Here is a 21,720-nt window from a genome sequence, read left to right as displayed (position 1 = left end):
GATGTGAAAGTATGCTCTACACCTCATTTATTTCGAGAGGCAACCCTGCCCCAAGAACGCAATGCAATTCATTTGGGAAGAGGATCCAAACTCGAAGATTCCAAAACTGACTAGGAAGAAAAATCTAATCTGAATAGACAAGAAAAATTGCAATGCAAGTCAACAGATGAGCCCAGTGATATAAAGAACAATCAGGGAAGCTGATCCACTCTCTTTCAGTAGAAACTTGCATCCTTTTCAGGGATATCATGGCTGAATGGAACCACATAGGAATTTACAAAACAAACTCCTGAGATTCTAAAAATGGTAATAAATCAAGAAATGCCATATAAAGAAACAATCTGAGGTGTTTTCATTTTAGAGCGTTCCTCTTATGGATCAGTAACTGGATAAAGAGCAAAAGTCAGGGAGTGGGAATAAATGGTGATTTCTCCCAGTGAAAGAATGTAACCAGTGGGGTCTCAGAGGTTTCTGTATTAGGGCCAGGGATGCATGCGTGATTTGCGGGTGGGAAACTATTAGATTCCTTGGGCTTGGCTTTCCAGACTGCAGCCTGCTTTGTTGTGACCCTAAGTCTGAGATTCCTGGCAAGCAGACGCAGCATTCATGGGGTGCTCACCAGGAAGCGAGTCCCATGCACGAGGGCAGTGCCCCTCTTCTGCCCCATCTGAGGCAGCCTTCATTTGTGCCCCGACACCTGATGCAGAAAAGGTTCTTTCCACGGGGCATGCCAGGAATGCAGACCTGTGCAACCACTCCAAAAGTTGCCTCCCTCTTCTGCACTACCTTTCTTTGAACTGCTGCATGTGGCATGGGAGAACATTGCTGGTTGTGCAGCCTTTGCTCCATGACATTTGCAGACATTGTCTTGGCTTGCAGCCCTTTCTAAGACCAAACCAGGTATAAGAGGAAGTCCACCGATGTTAGAGGGACAGATTCCCCTAGGAAATTCACTTAGGAATTTCAGCTGAACCCTAATCAGGGTCTATGCTTTCCAACCTATTCATAAATGATCTGGACTTAGGAGTAAGCAGTGAAATGGCCAAGTTTGCTGGTCACACCAAACTATTCGGAGTGCTTAAAACTGAAAGGGATTGTAAACAGCTCCCACGGGTTCTCTCCATACTGGAAGAACAGGCATCAAAATGGCAAACGCAGTTCATTGTAAGTAATGCATATTGGGGCAAAAAATCTCAACTTTAAGTACAGGCTGATGGCATCTGAGCTACTAGTGACTGATCAGGAAAGGGATCTTGGGGCTGTGGGAGACAGCTCAATGGAAATGCACGGCCACTGTGAAAAAGACAGATGGCATACTAGGTGTAATTAGGAAAGGAACTGAAAATAAAACTTTTGCCCTTGTACTTCCCGTTGGTGTGACTGCACTTTGAATTGCATACAGTTCTGGTCACCTTACCTGTAAAGGGACATTACTGAGGTGAAAGAAAGGGCAGGGCAGGTAAAATGGTGAAGGGGTTGGAGCAAGGCCCCTGTAAGGAACAGCTGCAGCAACTGGGATATATTTTGCTTAGAAAAAAAGGTGACTGGGGGAGACATGATAGAGTCATGCTTAAAATTATGCATAGTGTAGAAACAGTGGAGACATCCCTCGCCCTCAACACTAGAACCTGGGTCTATTCCTTGAAGCAGATTGCTGTGAGCCATCCAGAGACTAAAGTGATTGGACAGGCTAGAAATATCCCAAATAAATAATAAATAAATTGGTGGGAGATTCAAGACAGAGAGTAAATCTTCACATAGCACATACTTCAGGTATGGAATTCATCACCACAGGAAGCACTGATGGCCACCAATTTGGATGGTGTTAAAAAAGATTGGGTAAACTCTTGGAGGAGGCTATCAATGGCTACTCGCATGTGCTACCTCTGTACATCAGTAACTGAGGAGCTTGAGCGTGCAGAACCTTTGCACTCATCTGGCTTGAGTGAGACGGTGGGCAGCTGCTTTGCCACCATGTGAATGATGTGCCGGACTAGATGGACCTTTGGAGCAATCTGGCATGGTTTTTCCTAATTCCCATATGCCCGCCCGCCCACTGCCAAATGTCATCTATGATGGGCTGTGTCACTCAAAACATCTGGAGGGCACCATTCTGTGGGCGGGTGCTGTAGTGCAAGAGGCCTGGGATGCAAAATTTGGCTTAGTCTTTTCTGCCTACCATTTCCACACTCCTAGCAAATGTCACTTAGTGCTCGTCATGTCCAGCACTTCAAAAAAATTGAAAATTTCAAAACAGAACTCATATTTGTTTAATACAGGATCAGTTTTGCACCATTATGACCATTAACAATTATGATTGTAAACCAGAAGTGTCTCCCCCAACATTGTACACCCCAGATACATTGGACTACTACAGTTCTCTGCATCTTTCAACCAGCATAACTGATTTCTAGATAAGGGCAGAGTGATCATATGGTCCCTAGATGCTATCTCAGGTGCCATACATTTGTCAGATTCCCAGACCCAATGTCAAGAAACACACTTGACTCCCAGAACTGAGGGCTCATGTTCTGGTCCCCCTCCCACGTCCTCTCAGTGAATATAGAAAGAACCATCCCAGCTGCCATTCCCAGCTTGAAAAAGTGACTTTGGAAAATGGTAAAATGAGATCAGCAACAGAAGCCCTCCTCTGGGAACCCTCTTTGAAAGATGTTAGGAGACAGAGTACCCAGAGGAGGGCCTTCTCTGCGGTGGCACCCTGACTATGGAATATGCTCCCCAGAGAGGTCCACCTGGCGCCATCATTATATGCTTTTTGGTGCCAGGTTAAGACCTTTTTGTTTAATCAATATTTCAATATGTTTTAATATTGTATTTTATTGTTGTATTTTATTAACTTGCAGCCAGAGGGGGTCAATTTACTTATGTTGTAAGCCATCCAGAGATGCAAATTATTGGACGGCATACAAATTTTATAAATAAATGAATGAATGAATGACTAAAATAAAAGTGGTGGTCTGATAGACAAAGAGGAAACCTGGTGGCCAAGATGCAATATATTCTATATAACCTCCTTTCCTCCCTGTCTGAGATCGGCAGCCTAGCTAACTTGCAAGATGGGGAGGGGCAGTAGGGTGGCAGAGGTTGCCTGCACTAGCTCTCCCAACCGGCACTGAATGCCTGGGACCTGAGTTCCGATTTCAGGATGCTTACAGGCATCCTGACCGGGTTGCATCCTAAAGAAACACTGAATACAATAAGCAATATTGGATGCTTGCATTAACAGGCTGCTTTGAGACTAGACATGGTTATCCCACAAATGGCGACACAGGCAGATTTTACAATGAAAAGCTGTAATTATCAGTATGTAGAAATATCACAGTCATTGTTTATTTGCAAGCATGTATAAGTTGCTTACATGTACAGATTTCAAAGCTGTGTGTGCAAATAACAAATGTAAAAATATAAATCCAATCAAAAAAACATATTTACACAGCTATAAGAATAAAAGATACAATAGAGAAGGTTAGCAAGGGATTCCTGTGGACTTTTGGCAATGCTGCTGATGGCCCACTGGCTGCCCCACCCTTGCCACAGAGCTATCCACCCATCTAAGCCCCTTGCCTAAAGGGGCTTCTAAAGCCCTACATGCAACTGTATTTTAAAAAATTGGCATAATTTTGCTAAAACGTCCTTGTCCTTCTTTTCTACAAGTTCATACACATACCAATGCAGTTAGATAAAAGGAGCAATTATCTGAATCCATGCAAACAACTCAAGGTCTACAGATACCAGTTCTATGGTGAGGAAAGAAATTCTTCGGTACAGCAAAGTTTTGCGGCTGTTCGCATTGGCACCTGCTTCTGCCCTTGAAACTCAAGGGACCCTGCTGCTACTGCAGCAAAATAAACCTAAGCTTTGGAACAGCTTAGGAAGAAGGATATGTTGAAGAAGAGGATTTAATAGGACAGTAAAGGCAAAATGGATGGAGTGTATTTACCAGCAAAATGAGAAAGAAAAGATTCAAACGAATATATGGACACCATCTACAGAAATTTCTGCTATTTACTATGTATCAGTTTAACAGTAACTATAGATATTTACTACTATGACTGCTATTTATTTATTTACTTATCAAATTTATATAACAATTCCCATGAAGTTTCAAAGCAGTAAACATACCATATCATACCATCAAGACAGTAAAATATGATGGTAAAATTACACAATAATTAAAACATTTCATCATTGATAAAACTGCATACTCTACTGTACACTAAAGATCATAGCTGGCTGGGTCACATTTCAGGGAATCCTTGTGTGGGGAACTGGGACTTGAGAAAACATCCAAATGTCATAACAAGCTGTTTGGGGCGAATCATTCCTCTCCCAACACAAATCTAATAAATTATTCTCCTCTTATATACCATTTCCTTGATGCTCCAAAGCACCAATATTGCACTTGGCATGCACAAGAATGGCTACTAGTCAGGATAGTTATATGTTGGGTAGAATCACAGAATCATAGAATAGTAGAGTTGGAAGGGGCCATGAAGGCCATCAGGTCCAACCCCCTGCTGTTGCAGGACACCAGTTTACACCATCCCACTCAGGTGACTCTCCAACTTAAGAGACAGCATGCCTCTGTACACCAGACTCTGGGAAACATGAGTGGAATGATCCCACTGAACTTGTATTTTAAGTGCAGGTTTCTCCACAGTCAACTTGTTGGCCATTGTGTGAGCTGAATGCTGGATCTGATAGACCTTAAGAATTTCTCCTTTATTACAGTGATGGAACAGGACTTCGAAAACATCAGCATCATGCACAGAATAGTTATTTGTTTGTTGTACTCATATCCCACCTATTTTCCTTTCAAAGAAGTCAAAGCAGTTTACATAAATCTCCTCTTCACAATCTTATCCTTACAACAACAACCCTGTGAGGCAGGTTAGGCTGAGAATCTGTGACTGGCCCAAAATCACCCAATGAGCTCCATGGCTCAGTGGGAACATCTCCTTAACCACTATACAACCAATGAAAAGTTTTATTTTTCCTAAATAGGTTTTTTTCCTGTTGCAAATTCTGAACAATATTCAATTCTCTCTCCTACCACACATTTCCAAGAAGCCTTCAAAGGACCATACCTTTTTTGATAGGATAGTCAGTGGTTTATTTCCAGCTAAATCTGCAAACCAATTGTGAATTGCACTCTGGGAACGAGCAGTTACCAGCCAGTAATTGTCTTTGGCATTTATTTGTGGTTTCTTCTTTCCTGTGTCCTGGAAAGTACTAAGTTTTAGCTTCTCTGCTAATATGCTGCTAAAATAAGCACCAATCTGACAAGGGAAAAAGAAAGAAAGGAACATGCAATAAGTATCCATTGAACATTGGCATACGCAGCATCCCCAGGTGAACAGATCTAGTTATCACCGTAGTCTCAGCTATCAATTTAATAAGAATGTACTCTAAATTCCCTGATGCAGAAGTCTGATATTTATGATGCAGAGGGCTAAAGTGCCACCCCATTATCGGCAAAGTATATGTCCTGGGAGTATAAAACAAAAGCAATTAACTAAGAATGTACAAAGAGTCTGTCAAGTAACAAAGGAAAAAATACATTGTTAAAGTCTCTCTGCAGAAAGTTTGAAGCCTTATCTCTTGTTTAGGCTCCTGTCCAGGAAAAGATTTTAAACAAGTGCTTAACTTGAGACATGTGACATCTGGCTTCTCTGGAATGCCTTACATATTTAAACCCTTTGCTAAATCAGAGTCATAATTAGCATGTAGAGCATGCTGAGGAATGAGATGAAGTCTCATCAACACACCCAGAGGCTTCAAGTTGACAGCTGGTGCCCCAGAGAACAAGAGATACAAAATCAATTGGCAAAGCAATAGCTTTGCTAGGAACTTGCTTAAGAATCCGTAAGCTTTCAAATTACACATAATTCTTGACTAAGGAAATAATGAACATATGCATCTTCCTAATTAAGGACTAAAAAAGACGTTCTGAAGGATACCATATGAAGTGAGTATTGCTCTAAAGAAAGTACATTTGCAGCAACTTCAACTCTGAACTTACCTTTGAAGGGTTGATGACAATATTTCTTGCAGACCCGTGCTCATCTCCAGAGAAGGCTGGCTGGTTACTGAAACCCTGCTTTACATTCACAGCAGTAAGTTCATCCTGCAAAGAATGTATTTTGATAAGTTACTTCAGCCGTAGTTTTAAGTTTTAATTACTTTTGCTTAAACCTTCTCAAAAGATTTTGAATTTCTAGTGTGCACCTTATAATCTCATGCTGATTGTGACACTTTACCCTTATGTATTATTATCCTTACACATCAGTTTAATTCAGGAAAACCCAGTATGCGTTCCCCAACATAATATCATCAGGACTGCATTTGCTTATATTATCAGTGTTTTGCATTATCTGGAATCACTGACATGTTTTTAAAGGAAAGGACAAAGATTGTCTTGTTTCTGTTCTGCCATGTCCTCACATGGGCCAAGCTGCATGCTACTTAGTAAAAAGATGTAGCTAGCGACTGTGTCTCTTTTTTCCGAGCACAGGGGACCCAATGCAGATCCGGGCCACAGCACGGAGGTTGGAGAGTTTTACTATTTGCTTACTGATTCTGTTCTGCACTCTCACAGACAGACCCGTACAGCTCCTGCAATTTACATTGCCAAAAAGGTGAGCCATTTGTTTAAATGAATAATAGATAGCAACTACATATTTCCAGTAGCATGTAGTTATAATGTAACCTCTCAGCAACTGTGACCTTTAAAAGCAGCTAAGATAGGAATTGAATTAATCAGTAATTGCACAGCCTCTATATCTGACAGCCAATAGGATCCCTGTATCTTAGCAATTTGGGGGTGGAGGTGGCCCCCCAACAGAAATTTTGCAACTGCTGTCTAAAGGAAAGGAGAGACAAAATGCCAGTTCCTCTCCTCTGCTTCCACCACACATATACTCACATATACTGAGTCATGTACTCAGAACAAAACATGATTCTAATAATTATTAATTTATATAGGATGCATCCTGTGTTGCGAAGTAGCCTCTACCGGTTGCACGACTCTCTATGGTTGCTGTAACATTTAAAAATGCTCTTGCTGTGAGACACAATGGCCACCTGGACCATGTATTGTTGGTAGGAAGGACCAGAGCACAGGGCCTGGAACACGGGTGAAGAATCTTGCAGCAAGTAGTTAGTGTAATAGTGGAGCACTGGCATGAATCCTAAATGCATAAATCCTAAATTCTGATCTGCTCCATGCAAGTATAGCAGGTACAGACACAGGAAATGCAGAAAGAAACAAGTGGCAATACGTGAAAAGTGGCATAGCAGCCTGATCCAGCAGCACTGTTTCCATTACACTGGCTTCTATGGAATGTGCTGTGCAGTTGGATGCTGCAACAGTTGTCCTGTCAAGAGTCATCCCTTTCTTTAATGCAGCCCTTAAAAGCTGGTATAAGGATTGCTGATGGCCTGGACTAGGAGGATCCTTCAACATACCTTAATCTCAATTATTCCTAAAAGCAAAAAAAAAAAAAAAAAAAAAATGGAGGGGGGGAGGCAATTGTGTGCCACTGCACAGCACATTGTAGGGTTGACCTGCAAGGTCCTACGTACAAGGGGATAAAGGACGATTAGGCACACACGGGCAACCTAACATGCATTCTTGAAATAGGATGTATATGATACATACATCACTGGAAAATTAAAACTGAATTCCTCCCATATTTTTTAAAGATTAAAGCTTCTGTGCCCCCCCCCCCCCCCATCCCCATCCCCACAATTCTATGGCATGACTCAGACTTAACAAGCACCCTGCCATGGAAAGAAAGAAATCAGCTGACAAGCATGGAGTTTACATAACATCAGACCCAGTTAAGTGAAGCATACAGAATGAAGATGCCGTCATTTGGTTTAACTTGGCGATTCCTACTGAACAAACATAGGGTGTGTCAATTACAGAGGAGTGTACTTCAGGTGACATATTATACTGAGCTTTGCAAGCTCCTACAGGGTCATTAGGCTAGCTGTAAAATGTCTCTGTCTTTATGAAAACATTCTTCAATGGTTGCATTTTTGTTTTTACACATCTGGCTATGTATAGCACATTGGAAAAACAATTTGTTGAGATAAAAGCATTAATTTCATCTATTAGCTTTTGCTGTTTTGAATCATCTTGCAACCTGCCCAAGCAATAGTAAAGTCAAAGGGTCTTTTATGGATTTATATCATTATTAATTTGTTTGGAAATTGGATAAAGTTATAGCAGTCTTCCCATTCTAATGTAAAGTACTCAGGACACTGCAACTTTGTAAGAGTGAACTTATTTTACACCAAGGACCTGATGCAAGTTTATTTTGTCTAATAAGAGAGAGCTAGCCAAAGCTACACTTTTAATAGCTCCCAGCTTTAGAACCACATATTAACTAGAATATTAACATGACGTGAAAACACTGATAATCAAGTTCTGTCTAGAATAAAGAACTGGCTATATCAAGACAAAGCAGCTACTGATAATTGTTCCTTGAGTACTCTATTGCAGAGAAATGTATTCATGTAATTCTGCTTCTGAAAAGAAGTTATATAACTGGAGGAAAAGAAGAAGAAAACCTGGAAGGGTAGAAGGTTAAGCAACTCTGCACCACTACTGCCTCCCACCAATCCTCTGCTGAAAACCCAGCCTCCCCCACCACGCAGTTCCTTTTAGTAAAGCCATAATGTACACAAGTCGTATGGGTAGCCTAACAGAGCACACATACCCAAGCACCACACACAATTTGCACCTAAAAAGAAAGTCATTCAATTCTAAATAGCAGAGCCAGAAGAGTTTCCAAAGTGACATACCTATGTGTCCCCCACCCCACCCCACATCAACGGCAATTTGCAGCTGGTGATTTTCCCAGAAGATTCTCATGAACCAGCAGTAACACTTAAGCCACAATTAAAAACCACTAAAGAACACAAAGCCTGGACTGCAAAAAGTAAATTTTTATTTTTAATTTTTTTATTGTTTTCTGAACATAAATAGAATATGGAAAAAAGAAGAATGTGCGTATAAAATAGAATTGTCAAGGAATTTTGAACAACTACAAGCAATACATTCAAGCCAGTAAATTTCAAAGAGGTGGTCTGTCTTTCTGTCATTCAATAGTCTATGGAAGCTCAGAAAAGGGGGAATTATTGTTCTGTATACTGACAAATTTTCCAGTCACTTCAAATCAAATATAAATCATCAACAACTTTTTAAAGAGCTTCCTTTTATAGCATTAATTATACTGCATATTATAGAATTTCCTTTTGTCATTAAATTCTTCAATCAGTCTTCTGTTTACATAATTAGTTAATTTTGCCATAACTGCATACTCTGCCAACTTATTTTTCCAGTTTTCAATTGTTGGGCATTCTGGTGTTTTCCATTTAGAAACAATTATAATTCTTGCTGCAGTTGTCATGTATTTAAATAACTCTGACATATTCTTTTAAAACTCTCTGGCATTATGTTCAAGAACTCATGAAGCTTAGTTTTAAAGGTTTTTTGTATTTCCACATGTATCAACTAAATTTTTAAAAATTTATATTTGGCATTTATATCTCACCTTTCCAACAAATTTTCAAGGCAGTTTCTTAAATAGTAAAAAGCCAGTAGTGCTGCAAAACAATTCAAGGATCATACTCTACAAAGTACACTTCGCCCCAAAATAAATTTTCGCCAAATGTCTAAAAATGTCTAAAAGTGAGCAGCAGAATAGTCAGGCACACCCAGTTCAGGGATATTCTAGATCTTATTCACGGCTATTCCAGATCTTTCGGGCCATAGCAGAAGAGGCTGCATCATGGGCACCCAACTGTCATGAAGGCTCATTTGGAATTAGCATCTCCCAGAGACATACATGCTTACGCTAAAAATCTGCTCCGTTGCCCCTTTCACTGCTGTTTGTATCTTGCTCCTTATTAATGCTGTGGGAAATACTTTTGATTGCATTCCTTGGTTTAAGAATTCTTGAACCAAAGTATTATTTAAAAAACAACATCTGTTTGTATCTCTAGAGTCAAGTAAAAACATAAAGCATGTTAAACTCAATTTTCTATATGGGCATATGCCACAAAGAACCATTTTAATTTTCCTTACAGATATAATAATAGGACAATAGTTTTTCCTTGAACAGCCCACACAAGTTATCTATTTACTTGCTTAAAACTGTAGGTCATCACAAAGCATCTTTCATGAAAAATGAAAAATCATGCCATTTAACATTGATAGATCAAGGTTTAATAATAAATTTGGTTTAGCAGTACAGTATATGTTCCTAGGCAGTCATAAATGCCAAACATTATGTAGAAAAATATCTCCCCAAGCAAAATTGTTACACAGATACATCTCAATTCTTATATCAAATTATCACTCTGACATGCTCAAGCAAGGAATTCTCTAACAAGTGCATGTGTTTTTTTTTTTTTTTTTGCTGGGTATACTTACTGATAATACAGTCACATAACTAACAGGCTTATCTTGGTATGAAAGGTGATATGTCTTTTCAGAATTGGCCAGAGCAGAATGAAAGAGTTCCTGAAGAAGCATCTCTGTCTAGATCAGAGGGGAGATGTACAAATGGAAAAACAGGACAATGTGCCTTGTAGGAGTCTTCCACTACTTCTTGACTGCCTATTCAACAGCATGAATTTTAGGAAATCTGTTACAGAAATGGGTGAAAGACGTTGTTCAAAAGCAGGAAGCCATAAAGCCTCTTCCAAACAGAAAAATGCAACTTCCTCAAGATGAGTTCTAATTTCAGGTCATTCTAATACATCTATACTATTGTGAAAAGTGAGTGAGTGAGTGATCAATGGATGCACAAAGTTACCCTATCCAGTTGGGCATTTTTAACAAAACTTATATCCAGATTTCCTTTAGTCAGATATAATTTGACTTTAGGTTTGGTATCTTGCTACATCTTCCCTCACCCCAATGCTGTAACTTGGCCCTGTTCATCATGTCAGTCAGTCTCCTTAAGCAAACTTGTGGGGGCTGTTGAATTCTCACCCTGATAACTGTAGAAACTTGGTATTCTTTGCACCAGTTTAGAGGTTAATTATGATGCTACCATAACCTCCTTCCAGGAACATCTCAGAGCAAACTGCATCCCATTCCCAGCACTGGTTGGAAATTGGGGAACTTGCTATCTGATGTATCTAAAGAACACTAACTTGGAGAAGCCTGATAAAAAAAGCTAGTAAAAGCTTTGCTTTTATGCTTACCTCTCAGAGATTTGTTGAAATTTTGGATAAATTTATCACAAGTTGTGCCTTCTAGCAGTAATCAACAATTTTTAACTATGTAAATGTAGAAAGTACATGCAGAATAAATGGGAACTCTTAATTAAGAATAGAAGCTCAGATGTAGTATTAAGTCTTTTCCATATACAAATAAAACAAATAAAAACACACTAGCACTCATCTCTGCCTGATGTCCCTCTTAATACCATTCTAAGCCATCTTTATCTTTAATGGAATCAAGAGTCAAATGCTGATATTAGTATGGGACAATTTATTCCAAAAAGGATTTCAATTCCTGAATTCTAGTTTGTTTTAACATACTTCATTGTATCAACACAAAGATCCAGGGTGCTTCTTTCTTTTTGATAACCTGCTGGTTTCTCTGCAATGGCATGGTCCTGTTATAAGAAGAACACACAAGCTCTAGATCAGCTTCCAAAATACTGATCTATAATTTTAGTATCTTTATTACAGCTCATTACAGCTCATTTTTAATTAATGGGAACATTATACTCATTGCTCGGCCTCTATATTTTGCCTCCCTGTGGTGAAACAATTCAGCCAAACCTGGGCCCCATCACTGAACACTTGTCACCAGCTACCTCCCAGAAGGCACAATGGGATCCACCAAAGAACTTAGAACAGATACAATTGAACATGCAGAGATGTAAACAGACTGACAAGCCCCAAAGGGTAGTCAATAAGGAGTTAGGATAGCCAGCAGGAAAGATAGAAGAATACTGTTGCAGCCACCTACAACTGCAATATAAAATCCTTCAGAAATAGTTGTGTGTGTGTGCGTACATGCACATAAGTGTGTGCGTGTGCACACACGTGGCTGTACCCTACAACTGATAGCAGGGGGGGGAATCATTTCAACCAGGCCTGGTGAATTGTTGATAGAGATCCTCGGAACCTGAAATAGAAATTCCACAGGCAGCAAATGGAAGGCAGCAAAAGCAGAGTGCTTAAGGATTCTAGCCATGCAACGAAGCCCAGTAGGAGCACTGTCTCAGCACAACCCAACCATACGGCTAGACCCAACAGCATCAGCTATACTTATCCAACACTTGTTCACCAGCACACAGGCGTCATATTCAATCAAAACCTGCCAAGCACACAAATTACTAGTTTTCAACTGTCCAACCAGACATCCCCCAAGCAGATGTACTAATGGGCATAAGTCATTTGAAACTGAAGCATATAAAAACTGCTGAAGAAGCGTTTTAGCCTTCTGGCCACTGGCCTTGAGCAGAATTATTTTATAGGATAGTTACACTGAAAGGCTCAGACACCTAGAATTAATTATCCTGCTGTATTTTCCAGGCGTTTAAAAAAGGATTACAAGACATTTTCACACTGTGAAGAAGACATGGAATTGGAAAAAGACCAGATCATAGTTTACTCCCTATGGGCAGGATCCGACAGGGCCGTTCTGCTGCTGCTTTTGTTGCACTAAAGGGAGCAACCACCTCCACCACTTTTGTGCTTCTACACATAACCCATAATGAATGAAAATTGAGCTTTCCAGAATTCGGCATGTCGGCAGAACTAGCAAAAGACAGATCTGCAGCCCGGTCCAAATCTAGAAATAGTGCTTCCACTGGTTTCCAGTTAGACATTCTAGTTTTTTTATTGTTCTAATTTATTACCTTTGTTAAGTGGGTCAATGCTCTTTGCTTCTCTACTAAAGTGCATATATACCACCACAAAGAAAAGTTTATGCTATCATAATGATAGAATACCACCAACAGCTTAACCATTGTTAAGCAAGTGAGAATAGGTTGCAAGTCTTGCTCCATCTAATGGCACATTTCAAGACCATATAGTTCCTCATACAGGTTTAATTACAGTTAATCATTACATCAGTGATGATGCCAAGCTGCTGTTAGGGCTAACCTGAGTTCCCATTTACTCTTGCATCTGAAAACAGCTTCAAACCAAACTCAATTCAGCTGTTTCCCCAGTGTGCAATATGCTCCCCCTCCATGCATAAAGTTCCTCTTCCTTCCAAGGTTTGCTGTTATCATAGCTTAGCATGACATCTGCGTTAGGAGAGCTAACTATGATCAGAAAGAACCAAGACTGCTCTGAAACTAAGACTTGCAAAACCATTTCAAGAACAAGAACCCTGGTTAGTCCTATATATCAAGTCTTGCCACAGATTCTCCATCAGATTGAGGTCTGGACTTTCACTGGGCCATTTCTAAAAACAATCAGGTTCTTGCTTTTTAAAACACTCCAGTGTAACTTTGGCTGTGCATTTAGAATTAGTGCCCAGCTAGAAGCCCAGTCCTAGCTACCTTGCAGACTGAAACATTTTCTTCGAGAATTGCTCTCTATGTGGATCCCTGAGTCCCTACCAGTTTCCGTCTCAGACAAGGAAAAGCATTCCTACAACATGATGGTGTCACCATTATGCTACACCATGAGTGTGTTCTCAGGACACTGAGCACTGTTCATTATCACCACAAATAGCATTTTGCAGCAAGGCCAGCAAGTTTGGTTTGGGTTTCATCAGACCAAAGGACCTTTCTCCACATGTTTCCTGTGTCTCCCACATGCCTTTTTGCAAAGCCCAAATGGGCTCTGATATTAGTTTGCTTCAATAATGGCTTTCTTCTCTCTATTTTTCTGTAAAGTCCAGCCTTGTAGAACAACTGAGTAATCGTTGTCCCATGTCAGCAGATCTGTCCAGCACCTTCAGGGTTATGACTGGCCTCTTGGTTGCTTCTCTGCCCAAGGCTCTGCCAACCCAGTTGCTGAATTAGGGTAGATGGACTCCTCTAGGCAGAGTCACGGTTGAATCATATGCTTTTAATTTTGCAATAATGGAATTAATGGTGTTCAGGGAGTGGTTTCATCGTTTGGGGTATTTTTTTCATTGGTGTTCTACACAACTTTATCCCAGAGTTGTTTTGATAGCTCATTGGTCTTCAGGATGCTGTTTGTTAGACCTGCTCTCCAACATACTCTGAGGTCTTCCAAAAGCAGGTGTATTTACACTGAGGTCACGTGGCACCAGAATCACAAGCAGGTGTGATCCACTCCACTACATAAACTATGTGACTACTGGGGTGGCAAGTTTCATCAGAGCTTATTTAGACATGTCAAAGCAAAGGGGGTAAATACTTATATAACCAACAAGTGCCAATTTGGTTTTGTTTACTTAACTTGTGTTACAGTATAAAAAAATTCACAATGTTAAGGATCCAGTATACATTAAGTAATAACAATGCCAATTCCAATGCCAGATTGTAACACAAGAAAATGTAGAATAGTCAAAGTGGGTCAGATATTTTTGCAAGGAATTGTAAATCCAGATTCTTCAAGCAGGTTTCACTAACGTCTTTTCGAAGAGCATAATGGATAAGAGAGGCTAAACTAATTGTTTTCACTCTGTTCTGCTTTGCTTCAGTGATGCTTTGAGTGGCATAGTACAGCAAAGCATTGGAGAAGCAACACAACCTTGGTGCACTGTTGCATGGAAGAATATGGACATCGTATCGCTTGAATCATTAGTTTATATACAGGGAAAGCTACCTTTTATGAATTATTATACAGAGGAAAAATCAGTCAATGTGTTAATATTTTAGCACAAAAATATTAACACATAACTAGAGCAGAACTGAATGTTAACACTCCATTATTCCACTTATTCAATGCAATGTTATTCAGGAGGAAAACCTACAAAATTCAATGGGATTAACTCCCTAGTAAGTATTCTTACAATTACAGCCAATTTTTTAATAAGGTGGATCTTTATTCAGCCATGGAGCTCACTGAGTAACTTTGGGCCAGGCACAGCTTCTCAGCCCAAACTACTTCACAGGGTTGCTGCTGCGAGGATAAGAATGAGAGGAGGAGAATTATGTAAGCTGCCTTGAGTTTCTTGAAAGGAAAAAGGGTGGGATATAAATCTAATAAATAAACATGCATCTTTGCTTAGCATTGATTTACTGTCCCAGATGAGAAATACAGAGCAGAAAAATTCTAACACCCAAAGGGAGAGCTCCGCATTGAGTGTGTCTCCTGCAGGGAATGAGCTCATGCTTTGCAACCACAGCTGTCCAGTGAAATCCCACATTTCTTGAAAATAGTTTTATAATTACCACCACCTCCATGCCGCCAGCAGTCACCTTCCACAAATTAACACTCTTAAGAGACACCTCAGCTGCTAGAGATTTATTTTAACTAGTACAAACTTAGAACAATGATATTTTAACATAAGTGTGTGCAAATCAAGATACCAAGCTGTTAGATCTCCTGGTTTGAGTCTAGCTCTAAATAACAGAAGTTTGTTTTAGCACATTCTGCACACCTGAACCAGTTCAGTTCCTATTTACATTGAAAAATGTAAATGTCCTCATACAATGCTGATTTGAATATGAGATAATCTGAACAGAATTGCAAGCATATGTCATTCTTAGCGGTAGATAGCTCAATGTGTCTAGAATGTAGAAGAAAGAGAAAGAAAGGAACACAGGAAAGACAGGTTTATCTTGGATTACTATACAATATTGAAAGATCTGATTTGCTAAGATGGTGCTTGGGTCCGATAATCCCTAGACAACTTGTAGAGAGCCATAGGATAATTCAGATTCCCAGATTTGGGATCTGCACTCCAATTCCCTGCAGCTGGCACAGAAAGAACTACACTGACTGCCTAAAGCATAAAGAATGAAGGGGACAGGGAGAAATGGCCATCTAGCTGAAATGCTGGCAGGGAGGCAGAAATCACCTCTGTAGCACTTCTACTCTACAATGGATTGTCTCTGAGTTTGGGGCTTATGACCATTGATGGCGCCACCCATAGGACTGTGCTCTAAACCTATCCATACTTAATTTTAAAAGTCATCCATTCTCCTGCTCATTTATTCATCCCCCTTCCAAGGCTTCCTTTGTCTAGTTTCAGATGTTGTACTGTTACTGTACTTTATTCTTCTGGGACCTGTTCAGATCTAATCATTCAAATACTCTTGTGAACTCACTTAAAAAGAAAAAATGTATATGCTGGCCCTCAGGTCAGAAGTTATAAATGTTTTAACAACAACAGAGTCTAGCCTTAAAGCAATAGATCTCCAACATCTCTGTAGCTTCCCAATTCTTGAAGGCAGCTGACCCCAGGAAAACCCAACATATGTGAACAAAGGTGAGGATAAAATGGAGAGGAGGAGGAGGTGGATTATATATAAGCTGCCTGATTCCTTTGCAGGAAAAAAGGCAGGATATAACTGCAACAAAATAAATACATACATACCTACTGTGGAAGGGGAAATAGAGGACTTTAAAAAGTATCCTATTTATGCCCCACCTTTCCACCTTTTTCAGGAACACCAAGGTTGCTAACATAAATCTCATCCTCTCCCTTTTAGTAATCAGACTGGAAGTTAATGCTGGAGCAGATAGAGGCTCATTTACCCCATCTACAGTTTACTACTGTTCTTGGACAAGTAACTTAGAAATGAGTGTTTTGTTGCAGTTGTAAATATCGGGACTGTTGACTCCACCATGGCAGCCATTTTGTGCTTGGCAAACTCCATGGCATTTCATCCACTTTCCAGATGAGGTCCAAAAAGGTTCATGTTGAAAACATAGTTAGGATAGCACATGGAAGTAATCATGTGAAACATTTGTTATTTCTTTTTCAGATAATTTAATCGGGGACACAGCCTATCAACCCATGGCCTATTTTTATTTATTATATTTATATCCCACCTTTTATCCTTCTAGGAAACTCAAGATGACTTACATAATACGCCTTCTCCTCTCAGTCTTATCCTCAAAACAACAACCCTGTGAGGAAGGTTGGGCTAAGTCAGTGAGTGGGGGGACTAGAACTCAAGATGGCCTCACTCCCAGTCCCACATTCTTAACCACTGCACCACATTTTTGCTCCTTCCATACCATTCTCAGAAAAATCCTCTTCTGCAGGCACTGAGTGCATCCACCTTGTCTTTTTTCCCTTTCTCATGCCTTTTTTTTTTGGGGGGGGGGTGGCATTTTGGAAGAGGATCTCTCAAAATCATGACAAAGAGCAAGAAGATACAGTGACGAACACACAGATTTATTTCATTGTTTTAAGGTTTCCCATTTCTCAAAACTTACCAACAGGCTGTGGAGAGGATCTAGTATCTCTTCAGGGACCATCTTCCTTTCAAGATAATTTGTGTAGTGGTGGTCCAGAACTCTTATTTCAAAACCATCCCTAATATACCAGCAAAAAACCCTACATTCTATTCTCTTTCTTTTATATGGACAAAATTCCTGCTAAATGGCCTTCAGAAATTACTGAAGAAATACCAATTCAGTGGATCTGAATGTATTCAGAAAGTTGATGGAAAATCTGAAGCTTCAGCACATGTGGATTCAAAATCATCTTCCAGGGTAGCGCATGTATTAGAACAGGGGCAGAAACATTGTTGCTGTGTTACTATGTATCAATAGGAAACATTTTGTTTCACCTGCAAACTGTTTCACTTATCCAGAGTGATGAAAACTGCCTTTGTGGAAGGAGATTTCTCAAACTGGAAATAGTGTGAAGAAAAAAATCAAACACTGTGAAAGCAGCATTCCATGCCAGAAGGACATAGTGGAAGACCACTTTTGCAGCCAATGTGTGAAGAAATTGAATACTGGAAAGAAATACTGAAGCTCTTTGTTGCTTCTGTTATATTTCTTGCAGAAAGAGGATTTCTGTTCTGTGGTGGGTTGCAACCAGAATTTGGGAACATGCCACAATGGGAATTACCTTACAACAATTGAACTTATTGCCCAGTTTGATTCTTCTCTTAAACAGCACTTGGAGAGAGGGTCACATTCATAAATTTGCAATGCAAGTATGTAAGGAACTGGTTGAGCTAACAGGTAATATAGTTAGCTATATTATAATTCAGACGATTAAAGGCAAAGTACTTTTGACTTATTGACTCTACACCAAGTATTTTCATATTCTTGGCTATGTATTGTTTTTGGTACTGTTCGCATGGAGAAGTGAAGAAGATCTTTTAATTTTAACTGACTGCCACTCTGGAGAAAATTTATGTGAAACTGTCATCAGTAGGAGTATAATTTTTGCATCAATAATTGCAGGGGGCAGATGTTTGATAATGCAAGGAATAGGAGTGGTCAGTGCCATATTAAAAAGCACTAACAACCATATTATGTTTGTGTCTTGTTCAAATCATTCCCTGAGCCTAGCTGGGCAAAATAGTATGGATGATATACCTTCTGTGAAGTGAAACTGTTCAAATTTCTTAATGCTTCACATGTTTTCTTCCAGGATCTACCCACAGAGTGAAAAAACTTCAAAACAATATTGAACACTAGTCCCTCCTCCCCCGCCCACACAAAAAAAATCAACATTCACCTTGAAAAAACTGTTATAAAGAAGATGGATCAACACAGTAGGTGACATATAAACTCTTTCATCAAGTACGAAAGTATTTTGGAAGCCTCAATAAAGGTTGCCTATGATTCCAAGATGCTATTCATGAGAAGGTGGGATGGTCCTGAAAGAAATTGGTGTGTCTCAGCTCTTGATTGCCCTGATGTGTAACCCGTATCATGGTCAAAAAGCTACTGTTAGGACAAAATATGGAGAAACAGAATGGTTTCCCATAGGCAAACGCATCAGACAAGGCTGTATTTTATCTTCCTGTCTGCTCCATCTGTACATAGAACATATCTTAAAAAGTGGGATTAGAATCAGAAGAAGGAGTGAAAATTGAAAGACACATCAAGAACTTAAGATATCCAAGTGATACCATACTACTGGCAGAAAGTAGCAATGAAATGAAAAGTGAAAGAAGAAAGTACAAAAGCAAGACTGCAGCTGAATGTTAAGAAAATTATGATCACAGAAGAATTGCACAACATTACAATTAACAATGAATAATTTGAAATTGTGAAAGACTTTACATACCTAGGCTGAGTAATCTAATCAAACGGAGACTATACTGTAGCCAAGAAATTCTAAGAAGCCTGAGACTTGGAAAGACAACAATGAAGGGACTAGAAAAGATCATCGAGAGTAAGGACATTCACCGGAGAGCAAGGCCAAGATCATTCACACTATTGTATTCTGAATCACAATCTATGGGTGTGAAAGCTGGACAGTGAAGAAAACTGACAGAAACAAAATTGATGGTGTGGTGCTGGAGGACAGCTTTCTGAATACCTTGGACTGACAGAAAGACTAACAAGCAAGTCCTAGAACAAATCAAGCCAGCGCTTTCTCTAGAAGCAAAAATGACAAAACTGGGGCTTTCAAACTTTGGGCACATTGAAAGAAGGCAAAACTCCCTGCAGAAGACAGTCATGCTAGGGAAAGCTGAAGGTAGAAGAAAAGGAAGACCGAATATGAGATGCATTGACTCCATAAAGGAAATCACAGCCTTGAATTTAGAAGAGCTGAGCTAGACGGTCATGGATAGGACATTTTGGGGGGCTTTCATTTATAGGGCTGCCAGAAATCAGAGACCTGATGGCACATAACAACAACATCCATTCTAAGAGAAGTAGCAGTTGATTTAGAAGCAAACTAATATCATGGCAGTATTTTGGCATAAAGTTTGTATAGATTTGACTATTTCAACAAAATCCAAACTTGATGATGCACCAGGGAAAAACACAACTTTTTTTTCCCTTCATCACCTTTATCCATATGCAGAATAACTCTAAAGAAATTGAAGAACAGGTAAAGAAACTGAATAATAAGTGAAATCTGCACAACCTGTGTGAAGATCAACATCTGGAAGACATAAAAGCAGTTTTCTTGGAAGGAAAAAAATGACTGGTAAAGACAAATTCTGGGTAGAAACAAACTGCAGTGTCTTAGTAAACTTCACATGGTATGGGGGAATTTTCTTGCCTCACACAGAAGTTATGAAACAATTTGGGTTCCCAGCAAGACTGGACCAATCTTCCCAACATGACAGTACACTGGAAAGGGATACAGAAGCTTTAGTGAGAGTTTACCCAAATAACATGAAAACTCTGAAATAACTTTTTTTATTCATGTCTTGGAATACTACAGAAGAGTGTGATTGGTTTGAGACTACTACACATCACAGTTTGAAGATATTGAACCGTAAGAGATTGGCTGAGGATTTTCCAACTCTTCCCATAATACTGCCAGCTCAGCAGAAGAAAGAGCATTCTACACATTAGTATTATTAAAAATAAGTTATTTTCCTCAATGCTATAGTGAACACTGCCATTGTAATCCGTTTTATCCTTAGAATAAAATTTTCTGAAAGAAAAAGCTTTTGATAATCTCACCTCTTAATTTGCTCACAAGAAAAGTAGAAACAAATGAGTTAACTTTTTAAAAAGTCTGAATGCAGTTTATTATTTTGTATATTTTCTTTACCTACAGTCATCTAATTATAAAATTCTGATGCCAAATACAGCAGTTCTTCCCTTTACAGTATCCAGTGCTGCTGTTGGCAAGTGGGGCCGCCACCACAGCTTAACCCTGCAGATTCTGGGACAATTTGAAGCAAGTGGAAATGCTTGTTTCTATGACAGGTCAATCAGCAGAGCTCCTTCATGAGAGCTCCACTGACCTGCTGGGCTCCAGAAATCTACATTTCTGTTGTGCAAGCAGTAAGTACATACTACTTGTGGAACAGAGTCACTTGTGTGTGGTTCCTATTGGATATTGCCCATTTATACTGATACTCTTTTTAATTGACAGCTGTGGGGGTGAAATGATTTGGATTCAGGTCATTTGAGGCCTCCTCTTCTCACATTCTACCCCGGGCCTTAGTCTTAAAGAAGTCCTGCTGGAGGGCCAGAACTTGCCCATGCTTGCATTAAGTGCCATCCCATATAGTATATCAATAAAGTAGCTCTCAGGTTTGGTTATAAGGTAATAAAATGATGGCAAACAACAGAATTATCTGCTTATACTATGTTGTGCTTTAAATATGTAATATTTATCCATTATTTAAGTTGAGCAGTCAGTATTACTTCCAATTAAAGTGAGGCAGTTAAAGTTTATTAAAAATTTGAAGAGCCTTATTTAGCATTCCATATGTTTACTTTTAATAATAGAAACTTTGAGTAGTGAAATTAAGATCTGGAGTTATATATCTGCAATATGTTTTGGCAAATGTGAAGTTAAAATAGGCATTAAGATTTCTTCGCGATGCAAGACATTTCCCAGCATGCTGTGGTACATGGCAAAAATGAAAATAAAATGTGTTTCCATCACCCAATGTACATAAGCAGAAAATCTAATCTAAGCAGTTTCCTTAGATTACTACAGAGCACCAACGGTGGGAACTACTAACAATAGTAAAAATTCACCAGATTTATGACATTCACTATAATGCATATAAAGGAACTGAAACTTTTACTTGATGGAAAGTTTAAGGTAGTCAAGAACGGTAATACCCTTTCAACATTTAGCAAGTTTCCATATATGGCACACAATGGATAATCTATAAGAAC

The 21,720-nt window shown here is 39.4% G+C and overlaps 1 protein-coding gene across 1 annotated transcript in view; it reads right to left on the bottom strand.

The window, feature by feature from the left end:
- MED12L (mediator complex subunit 12L) overlaps nt 1-21,720 on the bottom strand; it is a 204,382-nt gene that overhangs the window by 181,089 nt on the left and 1,573 nt on the right. Inside the window, exons 2-3 of the mRNA XM_044432963.1 lie at nt 6,044-6,148; nt 5,109-5,300 (exon numbers count right to left, since the gene is read on the bottom strand). Of these exons, the coding sequence (XP_044288898.1) occupies nt 5,109-5,300; nt 6,044-6,148 (297 nt within the window). The remainder of the gene's footprint in view (nt 1-5,108; nt 5,301-6,043; nt 6,149-21,720) is intronic.

The sequence above is a fragment of the Varanus komodoensis genome, unplaced genomic scaffold (genome assembly GCF_004798865.1).
Source record: "Varanus komodoensis strain SLA01 unplaced genomic scaffold, ASM479886v1 scaffold25, whole genome shotgun sequence".
Lineage (NCBI taxonomy): Eukaryota > Metazoa > Chordata > Lepidosauria > Squamata > Varanidae > Varanus > Varanus komodoensis.
The sequence above is the reverse complement of the archived record's forward strand: the minus strand, read 5'-3'. Positions and strand labels throughout refer to the sequence as shown.